At 56.3% G+C, this 15608-nt stretch overlaps 3 protein-coding genes across 8 annotated transcripts; 1 reads left to right on the top strand and 2 right to left on the bottom strand.

Annotated features, from left to right (window-relative positions):
- Positions 1–1889: 1889 nt before the first annotated feature.
- On the bottom strand, positions 1890–7600 carry BTBD19 (BTB domain containing 19). Of its 2 annotated transcripts, XM_082750086.1 has the most exons (8): positions 6811–7600; positions 5352–5565; positions 5196–5249; positions 3935–3994; positions 3779–3847; positions 3570–3701; positions 3321–3446; positions 1890–3158 (listed from the first exon to the last, which is right to left on the bottom strand). In XM_082750086.1, the coding sequence occupies exons 1-8, from the start codon at positions 6894–6896 to the stop codon at positions 3024–3026; spliced, it is 876 nt and encodes a 291-aa protein (XP_082606212.1). In that variant the 5' UTR covers positions 6897–7600; the 3' UTR covers positions 1890–3023. The 2 variants fall into 2 exon arrangements, with proteins under 2 accessions (XP_082606212.1, XP_082606211.1); XM_082750085.1 differs by having other exon boundaries at positions 5196–5565.
- A 683-nt stretch (positions 7601–8283) lies between these two features.
- DYNLT4 (dynein light chain Tctex-type 4) lies at positions 8284–9832 on the top strand. Of its 3 annotated transcripts, none has more exons than XM_082750087.1 (3): positions 8284–8467; positions 8877–8947; positions 9053–9832. In XM_082750087.1, exon 3 carries the CDS (start codon positions 9064–9066, stop codon positions 9721–9723), a length of 660 nt encoding a protein of 219 aa, XP_082606213.1. In that variant the 5' UTR covers positions 8284–8467; positions 8877–8947; positions 9053–9063; the 3' UTR covers positions 9724–9832. The 3 variants fall into 3 exon arrangements, with proteins under 3 accessions (XP_082606213.1, XP_082606215.1, XP_082606214.1); XM_082750089.1 differs by having other exon boundaries at positions 8306–8403; XM_082750088.1 differs by having other exon boundaries at positions 8306–8467; positions 9039–9832.
- On the bottom strand, positions 9737–15098 carry PLK3 (polo like kinase 3). 3 transcript variants are annotated; one of them, XM_082750084.1, is made up of 15 exons: positions 14403–15098; positions 14084–14191; positions 13879–13995; positions 13581–13710; positions 13412–13499; positions 12541–12636; positions 12252–12450; positions 12012–12135; positions 11740–11831; positions 11406–11499; positions 11185–11268; positions 10929–11091; positions 10660–10789; positions 10377–10490; positions 9737–10265 (listed from the first exon to the last, which is right to left on the bottom strand). In XM_082750084.1, the coding sequence occupies exons 1-15, from the start codon at positions 14610–14612 to the stop codon at positions 10074–10076; spliced, it is 1941 nt and encodes a 646-aa protein (XP_082606210.1). In that variant the 5' UTR covers positions 14613–15098; the 3' UTR covers positions 9737–10073. The 3 variants fall into 3 exon arrangements, with proteins under 3 accessions (XP_082606210.1, XP_082606208.1, XP_082606209.1); XM_082750082.1 differs by having other exon boundaries at positions 11185–11286; positions 13412–13710; positions 14403–14768; XM_082750083.1 differs by having other exon boundaries at positions 13412–13710; positions 14403–14768.
- Positions 15099–15608: the final 510 nt, after the last annotated feature.

The raw sequence follows: 15608 nt of genomic DNA, 5'->3' as shown, positions 1-15608 counted from the left end.
ATCATGACCTAAGTCAAAGGCAGACTGAGCCACCCAGGCGCCCCAGTATGTGACTCTTAATTGATCTTGGAGTTGTATAAGTCCCACGTTGGGGATAGAGATTATATAAATAATTAATTAATTAATTTTAAAAAGGAACCATCTTAAATAAATTTTTATGCTTTTCTCCTATTAATCTATCTTTGTCAAATTGATTTCCAGACCCAACCAGGGACCCTAAGAGGGGCAAGGAAAACTTCTTCCTCCCCTGCACTACCTTTTTTTTGGCAAAACGAATCCTGCTCTACCTGGTAAGCACTGAGCTTTTTTTTTCAAAGATCACAGATACCTTTCTACATCACAGTAAGAATATACCATAGTTAATTAGGGTTCTAGGTTAAACCAAGACATCTAGTTTGTTTTCAATTCTCATTACCCAAACAGTGCTGTCGTGAAGTGGTACTATGAGTAACCACATTTTCAGTCTTGAGAGAGAATGCCAAATAACTATCTTTAATTCATATATAGATATATATATTTTTTGTATAAAATCCTGGAGACAGAAGTTTAACCATATTTTCTTCTTCTTTTTTTTAAAGGACTTTATTTATTTATTTGACAGAGAGAGAGATCACAAGTAAGCAGAGAGGCAGGCAGAGAGAGGAGGAAGCGGGCTCCCTGCTGAGCAGAGAGCCCGAAGCGGGGCTCCATCCCAGGACCCTGAGATCATGACCTGAACCGAAGGCAGAGGCTTAACCCACTGAGCCACCCAGGCATCCCCTAACCATATTTTCTTCTAATTAACTGTCCCTTATTTTAGATTGATAGTGTCTTTTTTAAAAATTTTTTTTAAAATTAAAGATTTTACTTATTTATTTGTCAGAGAGAGAGCGAGCGAGAGCGAGCACAGGCAGACAGAGTGGAAGGCAGAGTCAAAGGGAGAAGCAGGCTCCCTGCGGAGCAAGGAGCCCGATGTGGGACTCGATCCCAGGACGCTGGGATCATGACCTGAGCCGAAGGCAGCTGCTTAACCAACTGAGCCACCCAGGCGTCCTTTTTTTTTTAAGATTTTATTTATTTATTTGACAGACAGCCATCACAAGTAGGCGGAGAGGCAGGCAGAGAGAGAGGAGGAAGCAGGCTCCCTGCTGAGCAAAGAGCCAGATATGGGGCTCCATCCCAGGACCTGAGTCAAAGGCAGAGGCTTTAACCTACTGAGCCACCCAGGTGCCCCAGATTGATAGTGTCTTGTTTTACAGCTCTTTTAAACTCTTCATGCACTAAAATAGCATTTAAATAAGGAAATAAAGTCATCACTGAGCATTTACAGAGCACTGATTATGTAACTGTGACAGGGACTGTGGAACAAGAGATGAATAAGGCACCACTCCAGGCCAGGGGATCTTTCTTCAGAAAGATTCAGATCTTCAGGAAGACAAAATGTGTAATGAATGAGAGGAAGCATGGGGCGTCTTCAGTAACTAAGAGAGTGAGTTCACAGCCAGAGGACTACGGCCTTCCTGAACCAGTGATTTAATGCAAAGATGGTAGTTGAGAGAATTACCACTAGAAATTCTGAGTGTCCCGAGAATGAAATAGAGTGTATTTTGTCCTCAGAGCAATAGGGATGTTGAGTGGCTTAAAAAGGGAAATAGGGCTGATAATTTTAAGTAAATTCTGACTGCAGCGTGGGAAATGGTTGGCGGAGAAAGGAGCCTGGCAGGCACAGAGGCAGTGGAGCTGGAACGAGGCAGGAAGATTTTCAGAGCTTGTTGCATTCATTCTGACATAGATAGGACGGGTGAACTAAAGCAAGAGAACTGAACCAACTGGAAAGATCTAGCAGAGGAAAAACAACTTGCCTTTTACTCTCTGAGCTCTTGGCTGAGACTCTTGTAATAAGAGACAGATTAACAAGAGAAAAATATGTTTATTAACATGTATACCTCATATGTACATGGAAGATACCCAGGGAAAAATGAGTTAATCCCTGAGGCGGCCTAAAAACCTGCTGGAAAACCATCTTAAGCTAAGGAGGAAAGAAAAGTGTGTAGGGAGGACAGTTCTGGGGAAGCCACCTGGAAAAGCACAGTAAACAAGATAAGGTTTGTTGGGGCGCCTGGGTGGCTGAGTGGGTTAAGCCTTTGGCTCAGGTCATGATCTCAGGGTCCTCAGCGGGGAGCCTGCTTCCCCCCATCTCTCTGCCTGCCTCTCTGCCTACTTGTGATCTCTGTCAAATAAATAAATAAATTCTTAAAAAAAAAAAAATGATAAGGTTTCTTCAGCTGATTCTAGTGGGTGCCTTATCTACCAAAATCTTCCTGTGAGTTCACCGTCCTTCTTTTTCTGGTACAGAGAATGAGACACCCTTACAAATGGAGATTTCCTTTTTAAATATAAATTTCTCTTACAAAAGGGCAATGTGTACTGTTTCCGGAGCTTCAGCTGTTTCTCAAAATAGTTTAAAATAATCCTTACACCAAAGAGGCATATTTTGGATTAGCACATTCTGCTACCATTCAGTCTCTGAGAAGGTGGAAACCACGGGAGGCAGATGTGAGGAGGAATAAGGCAAGGCAGGTTTCTGGTTTAGACACTGACGTAGATGACAAACACGACGGGGGCAGAACTTGGGAAAGATGAGAAGGCGGCTCAGTTTCAAACTGAGTCTGAAGTGTCTGTCGGGCGTTCGGGGAGAGATCGCCAAGAGCTAGGTCTGGAATAAAGAGGGAGCTGAGCTGAAAACATGTGGGCGATATAAAAGTAAGGCGCCAGGCCCACGTGGCCTGAGGCGCTGAAGAGACAGGGAAAGAGCGCAAAGGAAATCGCTTTGGGGCCACGCCACGCCACGCCCCAGCCCCGCCCCTCCCCTCCTTTCCCTCCCCCTTAATCCCACCCACAGGGCGCGGCGCGGGATGGATTGCGGTTCCTCCAGCTTCCGGCTCGCAGGGCATGCTGGGGGCGGAAGCCCCTTCTGAGAGCCAGGCATATCGGGAGCTGTAGTTTGGGACAGGCCCAGAAGTCCTCGCAAATCGCGGCCTTGGTCACTTAAAGGGCAGGTCCAGAAAGCAATGATGCTCCCGTGGCAGGGTTCCCCTCCGGCGGCGGCACGGGGTGCCCCGGGCCGCATCCCCTCTCCTCAGAGCGTGGCACTTCCAGGCCTCCACGATCTGCTCCACCTGCAGGGAAGGCCGGTCACTGTGGAGTCCGGCAGTACCCTTTCGCCCCGCAGACCCTGGGCGGCTGCAACCCCCCCCAACCCCCGCTCTTCTCTTCCCACAACCCCCCCCCCCTCGCCCCGGCTGCTGAGTGGATCTGCGTTTGGTTCCCAGCGTCCGCACCGGGATGAGCGGCTCCCGCTGGTTCTGCTCTTCCAGGGCGCTCAGCTCCGCCGGGGCCAATAAGGCCAGTCTCAGCTCCCGCACCACCGGGGCCGCCACCTCGGCCACAGGCCGCTCCAGCACGGCCTGCGAACGCCAGTTCTAAGCCCGGACAAGCGGGGGCCCCGCGCCGCCACCCGCCTTCCAGGTTCCTGCGCCCCAAGCTTGCTTCCGCATCCCCACCGCGGGGTCCCGGTAGTCCCGGCTCACCGCGCCCACGCGCGCCCAGCTCCGGGCAGCCAGGACGAGCTCAGCTTCGTCTACACGGAGCTTGTCGCTGCGCAGCAGGGGCAGCAACGCGGGCGCCGACAGCTCCAAGAAGCCGCGGGTCCGGAGCGCCTCCTGTGGGTCCACGAATGGGTCAGGGAGGAACAGAATGACGTGTGAGGGTTTGGGAGTATGCAGATGGGGAGAGGTACCTGGGTGTGGGTCTCTATGAAGGCTATGCAGCGCTCCTGCAGCGGTCCCAGGCCAAAAGTTACGGCAACCTGGCAACAGAATGAAGGGTGTCGGGTTAATAGTGCAGCCCTCCACGCTGACGCCCACCTACAAGCCGGTCCAGCAACAACACCCACCTGCAAGGCCTCACAAACCAGCTCCACATCCAGCACCTTCACCACAAACTCCAGGCACAGCTGGGAATAGAAATGAAAGTGGATTGTGCCAAGGTGTCTCTGCTCCAAGACTGGAGCCCCACCCCAGAAGCAGTGAGCCACCCAGACAACTAAGCAGCCTCAAGCCCATCCTGACCTCCCAGACTAGGGGAGGCAAGGAATCACCTTGCTGAGACTTGGCAAACCTGAAGGATCTGGAGACTAGCTGTCTACCTTGTGTCCTGCAGTCTACCTTCTAGCTCATTCCACAATAATCGGACTAGATGAAAGCCATGTGAAAATCCACTCTCCTTTTCTCTGAGGACACTTATTGTCTTCCATTTGTGCCCCTCCTGACTCAGACTCTTTTGTTTTAACCAGAAATCTGAATTTTGTCCATGACCTGTCCCTTTCATCCTTGCATCCAGAAAAGTGCTGGGTCATGCCAGTTCCACTTCTCTCAAAGTCATGAACCTCTCTCCTGGGCTTCCACAGCTACTTATCCCTGCTGGACTGGGGAGCCCTTCCCATCTCTCCCAATCACTTCTCCCCTTCGCTCCAAATCTTCACTCCCTTACCCCGAAACCTCCAATGAATCTCCATGTCCTCTGGGTAAAAAAAAAAAAAAAAAAAGTCCAAATTCTTGAAGGTCCTGCAGTGATCTAGTTCATGGTACCCTTTCCAATCTCATCTGTCTCTCTCCTCCTCTCCCACTCTTGGTCCAGCCGCACTAAATGGCTCACTAGCTCCATTTGTGCCTTGGTGACAAGAATGCCACCTTTCCACTTCACCTCTGAGCAAACTCTATCTGTTCTACCTGATCTAACACAAATGTTTCATCCCCCAAGAAGTCTTCCCTTCTTTTCTCCCTGATGGCAAGACCAGAAATACCCTCTGTAGAGTCTCAACACCATATACCCTCATCTATCACCCTTCTTATACCCCTGGGTTTAGGGTTTTCATGTGTCTCTCTCTCTCTCTCTGAAGAACAAGGATCAAGGCTGACTTATCCTGGCATCTATGGCATCAGCCATAAACACCCCATAAGTCCCCAAAGCACACACACAACACACACGTATCCTTTTGCACACAGGCACACATAAATGCCTGTTTACACAGAGAGCCGTCCATACTCTGTGTCAGTACACATGCCTCTCCAGGCCAGAGTGTTCGTGAGGCATGGTGTGAACGGAGCCCATAAAAGAAAAGAGAAATGAGACAGGGGCCCGTCATATAAACCCACCTCTCGTAGTTCCTCCAGCCCATATTCCACAGCCGCTGTCAGCACCTCTAGCACCTGCAGAGTGGGTGGTTGGAGGAGTGGAAGAGAGTTTCTGCTGCCCCTCCCCCACGGCACCCCCCTCCCTCTCTCACCCAGACCTCCGCCCAGTGGGCTCACAGAGTGGCGGTGCAGCCTGACACTGTTGGCATACAGGAACTCCAGCACTGCCAGGAAGGCATCCGCCGGCACGGAGCTTAGTACCACGGGGCTGGGCATCCCAGGGCCCAGCTTTGGGCCCAGAAGTCGTTGGAAGAAGTTGCATCTACAGGCCAGCAAGCACCGGTGGGCGAACACCTCCTGCCGTTCTTGACCGACCACAAAGCATACATCACTGTGGGAAAGGGGAGGAGAGAACCGAGGAAAAAGAGACCTGAGTCTTGGGTGCAACTCTAGGGCTTTGCCTTTGCCCACTCTGGGCCTTCACTTCCTTTTTTGTCCTATAAGGGACAGGTCTTAGTCCTTCCAGCCAAAGGTCTGGGATACATATTCCTGGATTCTAGTCCCAGTTCCACCCTCAGGCAGGTGACTTTATACCTCGGAATCTCAGTTTTCTCATCTGTGAAATGGGATAGTAATCCCAGACCCTCAGGTCTTGGAGAAGGTGGCGATGCCTGATCACTGAGGAGGCACCAAGGCTGATGCAAGATTGACCCTACCTGCCCCTCTCCTCCCCAGCCTGAGTCTTGAGGTAAAGGAAACTCTTTTTGGCTCCTCCTCCACAGACTGCAAACTCAGCTTTTTTCAGCCTCCTCTAGGCAGGAGGGGGTTGGGAACGGGGCTGCAGAGCGCACTGGCTGCTGACAGATATGGCAGCGATACACTATCATGAGACCAGACCACATTTTCCATCTTCACAATCACTTCCGGCCCCAGCCTCTGGGCCTCCCAACAGCATGGGGGTAGGAGGCAGGAAATGAAGCTTGAGCTTCTGGAGCCTCCTAGTCCCAGGTCCAAGGCCAGGGGTTCCCACTACTCAGATCAGACTGCAATCCCCAAAGTAGTGGGGTTATGGGAGTCACCAACCCTTAAGGAGGAGCCCAGCTCTCAGGCAGTGGGGACAGAAAACTACATTCTAGCCCTGCCCCCATATTTTATCCCTGGTTTCAGACACCACAAGCATCCTGGGCAGTGAGCCGTAGGCAGCACCCTTGAACTACTTCCTGTCTGAGACTCCGGCTCACTCAGTCCCTTAAGTTTTGTTTCCCTTGTGAATCCCCAGTTCCCAGAACAGGGTCATCTGCACCTCAAGTTACATCCCATCTCTCAGGATCCAGGGGGCAAAGGGCTTTTCTCTGCCAGGAGCTCAAGAGCCAAAAAAGGAAGGCCTTTGCCTGAAGTCACACAGCTGCTCTGGGCTCCAGCTCCCACTGTCTGCCCCCCACCCCCACCTCTGGCTCTCAGGACATCATGGACTCTGAATGACCTGTAGTCGTTCTCCACAGTTGACTTCCCCAGACTGAGTTCACCAGGGAGGAGGGTCGTCTTCCCCACCTCTTTATACCCAAGGCTTCCTCAGGTTCATGGGGCCCAGCAAAGCCAGTTAGGGAAAACCCATAGACAGGGCCCACCCCCTCACCTGTATTGGGGATTGTTGAGAAGGCTTCGGAGTGCTGTGGAGAAGGGCGCAGCCTCCCCGTGCACAACCAGTCCTGGGGTCTCCATGGGGGTGGGGGGCAGGGGGGTAAGTGGGTAGAATAGGAGGCCTGTTGTCTCTTGGTCTGTGGGAGGTGGTAGGTGGGAAGGAGCAGAAGGCCTGGCCAGGCCTGGAAGCTGGTGTGGAGACTAGAAAGGGAGGGGCAGGAGCTTGGGAAGCCTGTTTGCTGAGAAGCTAAAGTTTAGGGATGGGGCAGGAGAGGCCCAGGTTCCTTAAGAAGGCATCAGAGGCCAGTGGAAGAGGCTGGAGGCTGGGCTAGGGGACGGGGACTCAGAGAGGGGAACAAGAGAGGCTGAGGTGGAGCAGACTGGACTGGGGAGAGGCTGGCAGCGGATGAGGCCCCAGCTGGGAGCCTGCCCAGGCAGCAGTGGGTGGGAAGCCTGTGGGTTTCCACGGAAACTGGAGCCTGGCTTGAGAGGCCCCGCCCATCTCCCACAGGGCCAGGGAAAAACTTCAGCCCTCAGAAGGGGGCCAGAAGCTGAGTGGAGGGTCTCAGCACCCAGGCCCCAGCCTGTCTTGGGTTCAGAGTTCAAACTCCCTGTCCCTCCTACCCCTGCCCCCTACAGGCACACAGGGTCAGGATTTGGTTAGTCAGGCCTGGGGAACCCCCCTGAACAGGGAAATTCCTCACCCCCATGGAGTTTTTAGGGCCCAGACTGGCTTGTCTGAGAGGAGACAGTCCTATCCCTTCCAGAGGGAGGTCAGGTGAGGTGGCGTCAGCTCTGACAGAGGCGTCATGGCCTCAGGCATCCCTAAAATGCAACCCCGGTGAGGGGGGTGGCTCTCTGGGCACCCAAGAGGTGTGGCCAGCCAGGGACAAGCCCCAGGGCACTTGGGTCAGCAGGGGTCAGGAGGCTGGGCGCTGGTTCCTGGCCAAGTCCAGTCACCACTGTTGCACCACTATTGCGTCAGGTCAGCTCCCACCAGCGGGGCTGATGGCCTCCCCTCCCCCTGCACACAGCCCTGAGCTGAGTAAGTCATCCAAGCCCCACCCCAGCTCTGCACAGGGAGCGGAAATATTTGTCCTTGTTGAGGCTGACGGGGAGACGAAAGAGCCATGACGTTCTCCTTCCTGTGGGTCCAGATCCTGATTCCTCAGCAGCCACCAGTGCAGGCTCAAGATCTCCCCACATCCCAGGCTTCTGCAACTTGCTCACAACTGAAGAGCCAGCCTTCACGAGGGGAGAACTGGACAGCGGCTCAAGAGCCCTGGAGCCCATCTCTACATCTGTCCCCTCAGTCATCCTTGTGGTAGTAGTATGCCCTGGAGTCTAGACCCCCATTATCCCCTCTCCCCTGATGACTCAGGGACCCCACACTCAGCACCTGCTCACAGTAGTAACACTTCCAGGTTAAGCCAGAGCCAGGACTGGTAGGTGGAAACCAGAGAGGAGTGCCTGTAACCCAGGGCAACTCCACAACAAAAGGGGCCATTACCTTCCTGCTTGCCAGTCAGGCCAGCGGGGAGGGCAAGCCTGTGGAGCTGGGAGAGAGTTTGGAAGCCAAAAGCTTCAGGTGACTCAGGTGCCTGCGGGAGTTTCGGGAGAAGGGGGCATTCATCCCAGAACTGAATCTAGAGGTAGGACCAGAGGCCAAATTCAGAGGGTGGAAGGAGCTTCCTGAGTCACCTGCCCCCAGTCTCAGCCAATTATAGGGGCGATCTTTGTGCCAGGCACCCTAGAAGCAGGTAGGGGTAGAAGGCGTCTGGATTCAGTACCCACAGGGCTAGAATGATCTGTGGAGCTGAAGGAGTTGGGTCTGTGTCTCCGTCTGGTCGGGGGTTTGAAGCACCACAGTCTAGGCTGAGGCGAACCAAGGGCAGACTCCCCCTTCTGCTGGCAAAGTCAGGTGGGAGACTAGTCAGATGGAAGAGAGACTACGAGGTGCTCACTTAGCTAACCTCCACAGCACCCAGGGGCAAGTGAAGCTTGGGGACAGGGGCCATCCTAAGGTGATAGTCTGAGCAGCATCACTTATGTCCTTAACAGCCCTTAACCCTCTAAGAACCTAGGAATCCACGCAGCCCAGACTATTTCATTCAACTGTCCCCGGAACACAGGTAAGAAGGGGTTAGGGAGTAAAAACCCTTATCACAGAGTGAAAGACTGGATGGGGTACAAAGATGGCCAGTTTCTGGCATCCTGTCCCAGTTCGGGTCTTCCAGTCGGCAGGTCCATGGCTGGCAGGCCTGTGCCCCCCGGACGCCAGGAGGAGGAAACTACCAAAGACCCTGGGCTGAAACTATCACCGGTGAGGCCTCCAGGCCACCTGCCCAGTATTGATGAGGCCCGACTAGCAGGTCTGGGCCCGTCCTCCCGCCGTGGCTCTGTGCTGGGCCCAGCCTCCTCCTTCTCACGTCGCAACTCGCTGGCAGGACCCCTAGCAGGTCCTGGGGGTCGGCGACCATCTCTGGGCCCACTGCCTCCTCTGGGTTCAAGGGTTAGCTTCTCGGGGTTGCCCCTGGCCCCCCTCCGTCGGCTGGCGCCCTCCTACCGCATGGAGCCCGAGCCCGGGGAGCGCTGGGAGGCCAGCCGCATGCAGCACTCGATGGAAGCTACGCTGGCCGCCCGGCTGGGCAACGCGCACTACGTGGGTGCTGAGGCGGGGCCTCTGGCTCGTGAGCTATGCGAGCTGGTGCGTGTGCGCCTGCGTGAACTCTGCCCCCCACGCTACAAGCTCGTGTGCAACGTGATGCTAGGGCCCCGCGCTGGCCAGGGTGTGCACGTCGTCAGCCGTGCGCTCTGGGACACCGAGCACGACGGGCTGGCCTCCGCCGCCTTCACCAATGCCTCCCTCTTCGCCGTGGCTATAGTGCACGGGCTCTACTGTGAGTGAGGAGGCCTCCCAGTTCTGCAAAAACGATTTATTCTCCCAGGAGGAGGCCCTCCCTGGGGCTTGATCCCAATAAATAAATGTCTGTTAATAAATAAAAGTGGTCCATAAATAACGCCCCCGAGCTGGGGACTAAGGCTCAGGCTTTTCTTGGAGAAGGGGTAGGAGGCTGCTGGGACAGGCAGACTCCAACCCCAGTAAAGCTGGTCCCTGATTCCCTGGGGGATTCGGCCCAGAGCCCCCAGTGAGGCACCAAAGGGACAGGTAGGCCCGCAAAGGCCAGGGCCAGAGCCTTACAGGCAAAGGCCTCAGACCTGACACTTTGGATCATGGCCTGCCCTGAGGGTTAGGGCCTAGGCTGGGCAGCGGTCCCGGAGCAGCTGCAGAGCATAGCGGAGCCGCTGCCGCAGGTCTGGGGAGCAGCCCAGCTGCCGGAGGTGGGAAGCGAGGTAAGTACAAGCACTGCGATTACGCGCCACAAAAGTCACAAGCAGGGGCTCCCAGCCACTGAGGATCAGCTTGGTGTGGTCTCCATAGAAGTTTACCTGTGCGCAGAAGGGTCACCCTGATCAGAGCCTAGGCCCCAGGTCCAGTTTCCTCCCCACTGCACCAGGGGTCTCCCTGACCTTCCCCCCAGCTCCAGGAGGGGTTCTCACCTGGACAGTGCCGTCACTGAACAGCATAAGGAGGGCCTGATCCGTCTTGACCCACTGCAGCAGGAGTGGGGGCGTCGGCACCTCCAGCTCTTCCACACTGGGCAGATCTCCACCCTGGGAGCAGGAGCAGGTCACTTGCCTGACAGGAGTCATGCTGCCCCCCCCTTGATGTCTCCCACAGAGGTTTAGCCTCCAGCTCTGAGCCCTCTACCCCTCCCGCCGAGGGGACCAGGAAGGGGTTAGGATGCGTTACTCATCAATGTGCACTACTCCAATCACACACCTTCATGAGACGCTGCTCCATGTAGGAAGCAAAATACCGGAGGACACCCAGCTGAGGCTGCAGGGCCCGAGGCACAGCACCCACAGAGAAGGAGAAGTGCTTTGTGCTGGTGGGGTTGTAGTGCACGGTCCTGGAGGAGAGGAGACACGAGGTCAGAGGGAGCCCGTCGCCAATGCCCACCCCCGGAGACCCCAGGACACCCCAGTGCAGGAGCACACACCTGCTGGGCACAGTGGCCCAGATACCAGGCAAACCAGAAGAGCACTTACTTTCTGTTGGCTGAGAGGGCCATGTGTGTGCCATTGTTGAAAAGCACAGCCACACGGCGGCTGGACAGCTGATACCCAAAGCCAAATTTGTTGGAGTAGTCCACCCACTTGCTGACCCATACCAGAGGCTCTGGCTGTGCAAGCGGAGCTGGGTTCTGTTCCGCTGTCATGGAAGAGGAAGGAGTGAGGACCTGTTTCCCACCTTTAGGCCAAAGAACTCCCGACACCATTCACCCCTACTGGACGCCACCCTTACCCGGCGGCATGAAGGCCAAGCAGTTTCTCAGAGCACAGAGGGCTGACTCCACGACTGTGGCCACAGTCAGACCTTCTTCAAACCCTGAAGGGAACAGGGAACCTGGAATGAGGCATCACCAGGACACAGGCCATGTTTCTCTGACACTCTTTTCCTGAGTTTAGCCCCTGGGTTTAGCCCCACCAACCTCTATAGCCCCTCTCTTCCTCCTAGCTTCTCACCATCTCCACTGCTCGCTAGGGTCCCACGGGGTGAGCTGTCTTCAGGTGCTGTCTCTACCAAGCTGAGGGGGGCAGGGCCGGAAGCTGCTGGAGCCTGGAGAGTTGGAGAAGGGAAAGGAGTAAGATAGGCCTCAAGGTCCAAATCCTCGAGAGTCCATGGCCTAGCCTTGCCCTGGCACCCGGGGCACCCCAGGTCAGCCCCGCTTGGCTAATGAGACGCAGCCAATTAGGACAGCACGAGGTTAAATGCTTCACTAGCTTCTTTTATCCCAGGCTTCCTGCAGCTGCTAGGGTGAGAGTGAGTCAGGGCACACTACCCATGTGAGCACCTCACCTCTGGCCTGGCACCTTGATGGCCAATGGACGTCTGCATGAGGCCGTTCACCAAACAGGAGACCTCGTCCCGCTCCTCAGGATGGTTTTTACCTGGGTGGGGGAAGATATAACCTTCATATCCTGCCCATCCCCAGGGCTCCTGCGGGGATACAGATGGGCACATGCTCTCCCCAGCGGTTCAAAGGCATTCACATTCATGCCCCCACAATGAATGTGCCAAGCCCGCCCCGCCACGCTATATCCTCCACACCACTGACATTCCAGACTTACTCTTCTTCTTCCTGCCAAAGAGGCTCTTGGTAACTTTGACAAATAGGATCCTAGCTGGGTTAAGGGGTGTCAGGTCTGGGACTGTCACACAGCTGCTGACAGGGAGCCGGTCGGGGGTGTAGCCCTGAGGAGGGAAGTCATGTGAGCAAAGAAGAGAAGCCCCAGGAGTTTGGTCATCTACCCCCACTGAATCCCCTTGGAATATGCAGACTTGACTTAGATGTCTAGGGAGCCACAGACCTTGGTAAAGAAGTCATGGCGCAGGATCTGATCGATTGAGGGACGGTCTTGGGGCGAGGCTCGAAGGATGGCAGACAGAAGCTGCCGGGCAGGCAGTGAGAGGCTGGCGGGCAGTGTGTAGTGAACCTGTTTGATGCAGCGATACGTCTCCTTCAAGTCAACTGTCTCAAAGGGGGGAGTCCCACACAGCAGTGTGTACCTGAAGGGCAGAGGCAAGGCAGTCAGGAGTGCAGCGGAAGGGACACCTCACCTGGGCCCCCACCAGGGTACAGATGACCCTGGGACTCACATGACACAGCCCAGGGACCACACGTCTGCCTCAGGGCCATGGCCCTGTCTCTGCAGCACTTCTGGAGCCACATAGTTGGGGGTGCCACAGATGGTTCTGGAAAGGGATAGGGAGGAAGAGAGAAGAAGGTTCAGACCTGGCCTGGCTAGCCCCCCCCCTTCCCTGCCCCCACTTTGAGTCCAGACAAAGCAGCTGCCTGTCACCAAAGGCAAGAGAACTCCTGCTTGTCCTGGGACAATGGATGCTGGGGATGGCAGCTGAGTCCCCGCCCACCCGCCTGGCCCAGCTGCTCAGCTGCTCTGCAGGACAGGGGAGGCCTTGACCCCCACCCCCTCCCCCTCCTCCGAGGTTAGCATCCTAACCTCAGTCCCCCACTCCCGTCTGTCAGACACCCACACAGGCTGTCACCTCCTCTGGTCTGTGCACACACAAACCAACACCAGCTGTCATATTCCCCAAAACATTCATCAGCCACACATGCTGTCTGTTGTCACTCACACCCAGTCACCATGGCCACAGCAGGGTCTTCTTACACAGGATATCATGTCCTGCCATTCCCACACTCAGTCTGTCTCACACACACATCGCTTATGTCACCTTCCCCCACCCATACAGAGGATCCGGTCAAACATCTCCGAGAATCCTTATACCCCTCATCTGTCTCAGGGACTCAAACAGCCTTCCCACCAGTCCCAGTAACTCCAGCTGCCACCTCCACATTCCCCCGCAACACACACAAACAACCCATCATCCTTTTCCCATCTATCACACACACACATCAGGCAGTCATCATGCCTCCCACATACATACTCACTGTCACACACGTCATCTGTGTCACAGACTGTGGCCACCCCTCTCCTCAAACACTCACTTCTTCCTATGTTCCGGGGGTTCCAACCGGGTTGCCAGCCCAAAGTCCCCCATCTTCAGTTCCATGTTCTCGGTGATAAAAAAATTCCCTGAATGGGGTATGAAAGGTGTGTCAGAGTCCTTTCTCTCCGCCTCCCCAACCCCCAATCCTGCCGGCATGGGAGGCTCACCCAGCTTGAGGTCTCGATGCAGGATACCCCGCTGGTGCAAGTACTTGAGTCCGGAAAGGATCTGGCGCAGGTAATAGCGCACCTCTGGTTCCAAGAGAGTGTGCCGGGCCTTCCAGATGTGGGCCAGGGACTGCAGAAAGCCACCTGAGCTTTAGCCCCTGATCAGCCCTCTCTGACCCTCCCTCCGTTCGCGCTCACTGAAGAGGAGAAAGGGCCCCAGCTTTGGGTCTTAAGCCGCCGCCGCCGCCCCCCACCCCGCCACCGCCCTTTCCCTCTCCCACTCTCCCTCATCGCTCACCTTTCGGCTGCAGAGCTCCAGGAAAATGTATATGTTGTCCGCATCCTCAAAGTGGTGCGAGAAACGCACGATGTGGCGGTGCTGCAGGCCGCGGTGCAGCTCAATCTCGTTTAGGATCTGCAAAGCGGGCGCGGGGTGGTCATCCTTCAAGGGCTCCCTCACCACTGTCCCCACCCCACCCCTGGTCTGCTGGGCCCGGGCCCACCTTCTCGCGCTGATGCGGCTTGGTGATGCGGCTCTGCGAGATGACTTTGACCGCGTAGGCGTTGCCCGTCTCTGTGTCAGTGGCCTCATAGCAGCGGGCAAAGCCCCCCTATGGTGAGGGAGCATCAGGCAGAGAGCTCCAGGACAGCCAAGTCCAGCCCGCAGACGTCCCCGCGCCTAGGACGAGCGTCCCCGCGCCGAGGGCAAGCGTCCCTGCGTCCCCGCGCCGAGGGCAAGCGCCCCCGCCCCACCCGGCGCGGTCAAGGAGGTCAGCGGGACCCCCCCACTCCCCTCGCTAGCACACCACCCCACCAGTTCACCTTGCCCAACAGGCGGCCTTTGAAGTAGGTGCGACCGCTGCTCGGGTCTGTGATAAGGCGCCCTGGATCCGTCGCGGGTGGCCCAGCCACCATCTCCACTTCAGGTCCCGGCACTGCACTTCCAGGCGGCCCGGGCCCGGCAGGGGGCGCGGGCGGAGCGGCCGCACGCGGGAAGGGGCGCGGGGATAGGAGGCCGGCGGCTGGCTCCATGCAGGCGGTGCGTCGCAGCGCGGGCCCGGCTTGTTTCGGTTCCGCCCGGCCCGGGCCGCGCGTGGCGCTGCCAGGATTTGCTACGCTGCGCTAGCGCCCGAGGGAGCTCGGCGTTTTTATCAATGAACGCCTGTCTCCTCCCCTGCAGCTCGTCACTAAGAGCCCGCCCCCTTCCAGGCGGCGACTCACCTAGAAGCCACGCCCCTCCCCAAGCCCTGCGTCACCGATAAGCTCCTCCTCCCACCCAACGCAAGTCCAGGCCCAGCCTCCTCCCCACGCCTTAACGACGCAACCGTTCTGGTAGTCACCATGCGGCTGAGACCAGAATGTCGGGGTCAGCCGTTTCTCCGTGCCCCTCTCCCTACGTCCTGGTGAACGAGAGTCCGTTCATGGGGGGGGGGGGGGTGTCTCTTTCTTTCCCCATCTTTCGGGTCTTTTTCTGAAGTCTGAGTGGGGCTGGGTATCTGGGGAGTCTCCCCCGGCAACTAGATAGACCGGCGAGCCTGGCGGGAAGGGAGAGGCAGGGGCGGCGCTCACTTTTGCCAGAGGGCGTCTCCCACACGCCCTTTTAAGTGCGCTAGACCTTCCGCGGTCCCACGGCCTAGGCCAGAGCCCCCGGGCCCGGGCCGGTACTACCCCCTTTAGGGTTTAGGAAGAATTGCACCCTCCTGAGCCTGGTTTGGGACTGGCCGGAGCGGGTGGAGGAGGGGGAGGCTGCCACACTGAATTTTTGGGGTCAAACACCCCAACTTTCAAGATTTTTGCCATGTGCCTCGTCGCATCCTCTGTTTCCCTCCTCCACAACCTTGAGAGTTAGATCTCGGGTTCTGGCGGGGTCCCTTATTCCCTTTCCTTGAAAATACCTAGTGCCTTGATTCGGCGGTCAGAAGGCCAGAAAGTGAAGAATGGGAATTAGGATTTTGTCAAATCTAATGAGGGACAGTTGGGCAGGTGGTCCTGGGGCCACGTGGACCGCTAGACTCCTAGTTCGAGCCC

Source organism: Mustela nivalis (assembly GCF_964662115.1).
Source record: "Mustela nivalis genome assembly, contig: HAP1_SCAFFOLD_670, whole genome shotgun sequence".
Taxonomy (NCBI): Eukaryota; Metazoa; Chordata; class Mammalia; order Carnivora; family Mustelidae; genus Mustela; species Mustela nivalis.
This window is presented reverse-complemented; position numbering and strand designations above follow the sequence as displayed.

What these genes read in the sequence shown, in the direction of transcription:
- BTBD19 (XM_082750085.1), bottom strand. Translation starts at nt 6,896, where the DNA reads ATGGAGACCCCAGGACTGGTTGTGCACGGGGAGGCTGCGCCCTTCTCC. An exon ending in CTCAACAATCCCCAATACAG is followed by an intron (nt 5,566 to 6,810) that starts GTGAGGGGGTGG and finishes CCTTTCCCACAG; the next exon opens with TGATGTATGCTTTGTGGTCG. An exon ending in AGCGGGAGCCGCTCATCCCG is followed by an intron (nt 3,159 to 3,320) that starts GTGCGGACGCTG and finishes CCTTCCCTGCAG; the next exon opens with GTGGAGCAGATCGTGGAGGC.
- PLK3 (XM_082750082.1), bottom strand. Translation starts at nt 14,612, where the DNA reads ATGGAGCCAGCCGCCGGCCTCCTATCCCCGCGCCCCTTCCCGCGTGCG. An exon ending in CCTAGCGAGCAGTGGAGATG is followed by an intron (nt 11,287 to 11,405) that starts GTGAGAAGCTAG and finishes GCCTCATTCCAG; the next exon opens with GTTCCCTGTTCCCTTCAGGG. An exon ending in TCAGTGACGGCACTGTCCAG is followed by an intron (nt 10,266 to 10,376) that starts GTGAGAACCCCT and finishes TTCTGCGCACAG; the next exon opens with GTAAACTTCTATGGAGACCA.
- DYNLT4 (XM_082750087.1), top strand. Translation starts at nt 9,064, where the DNA reads ATGGCTGGCAGGCCTGTGCCCCCCGGACGCCAGGAGGAGGAAACTACC.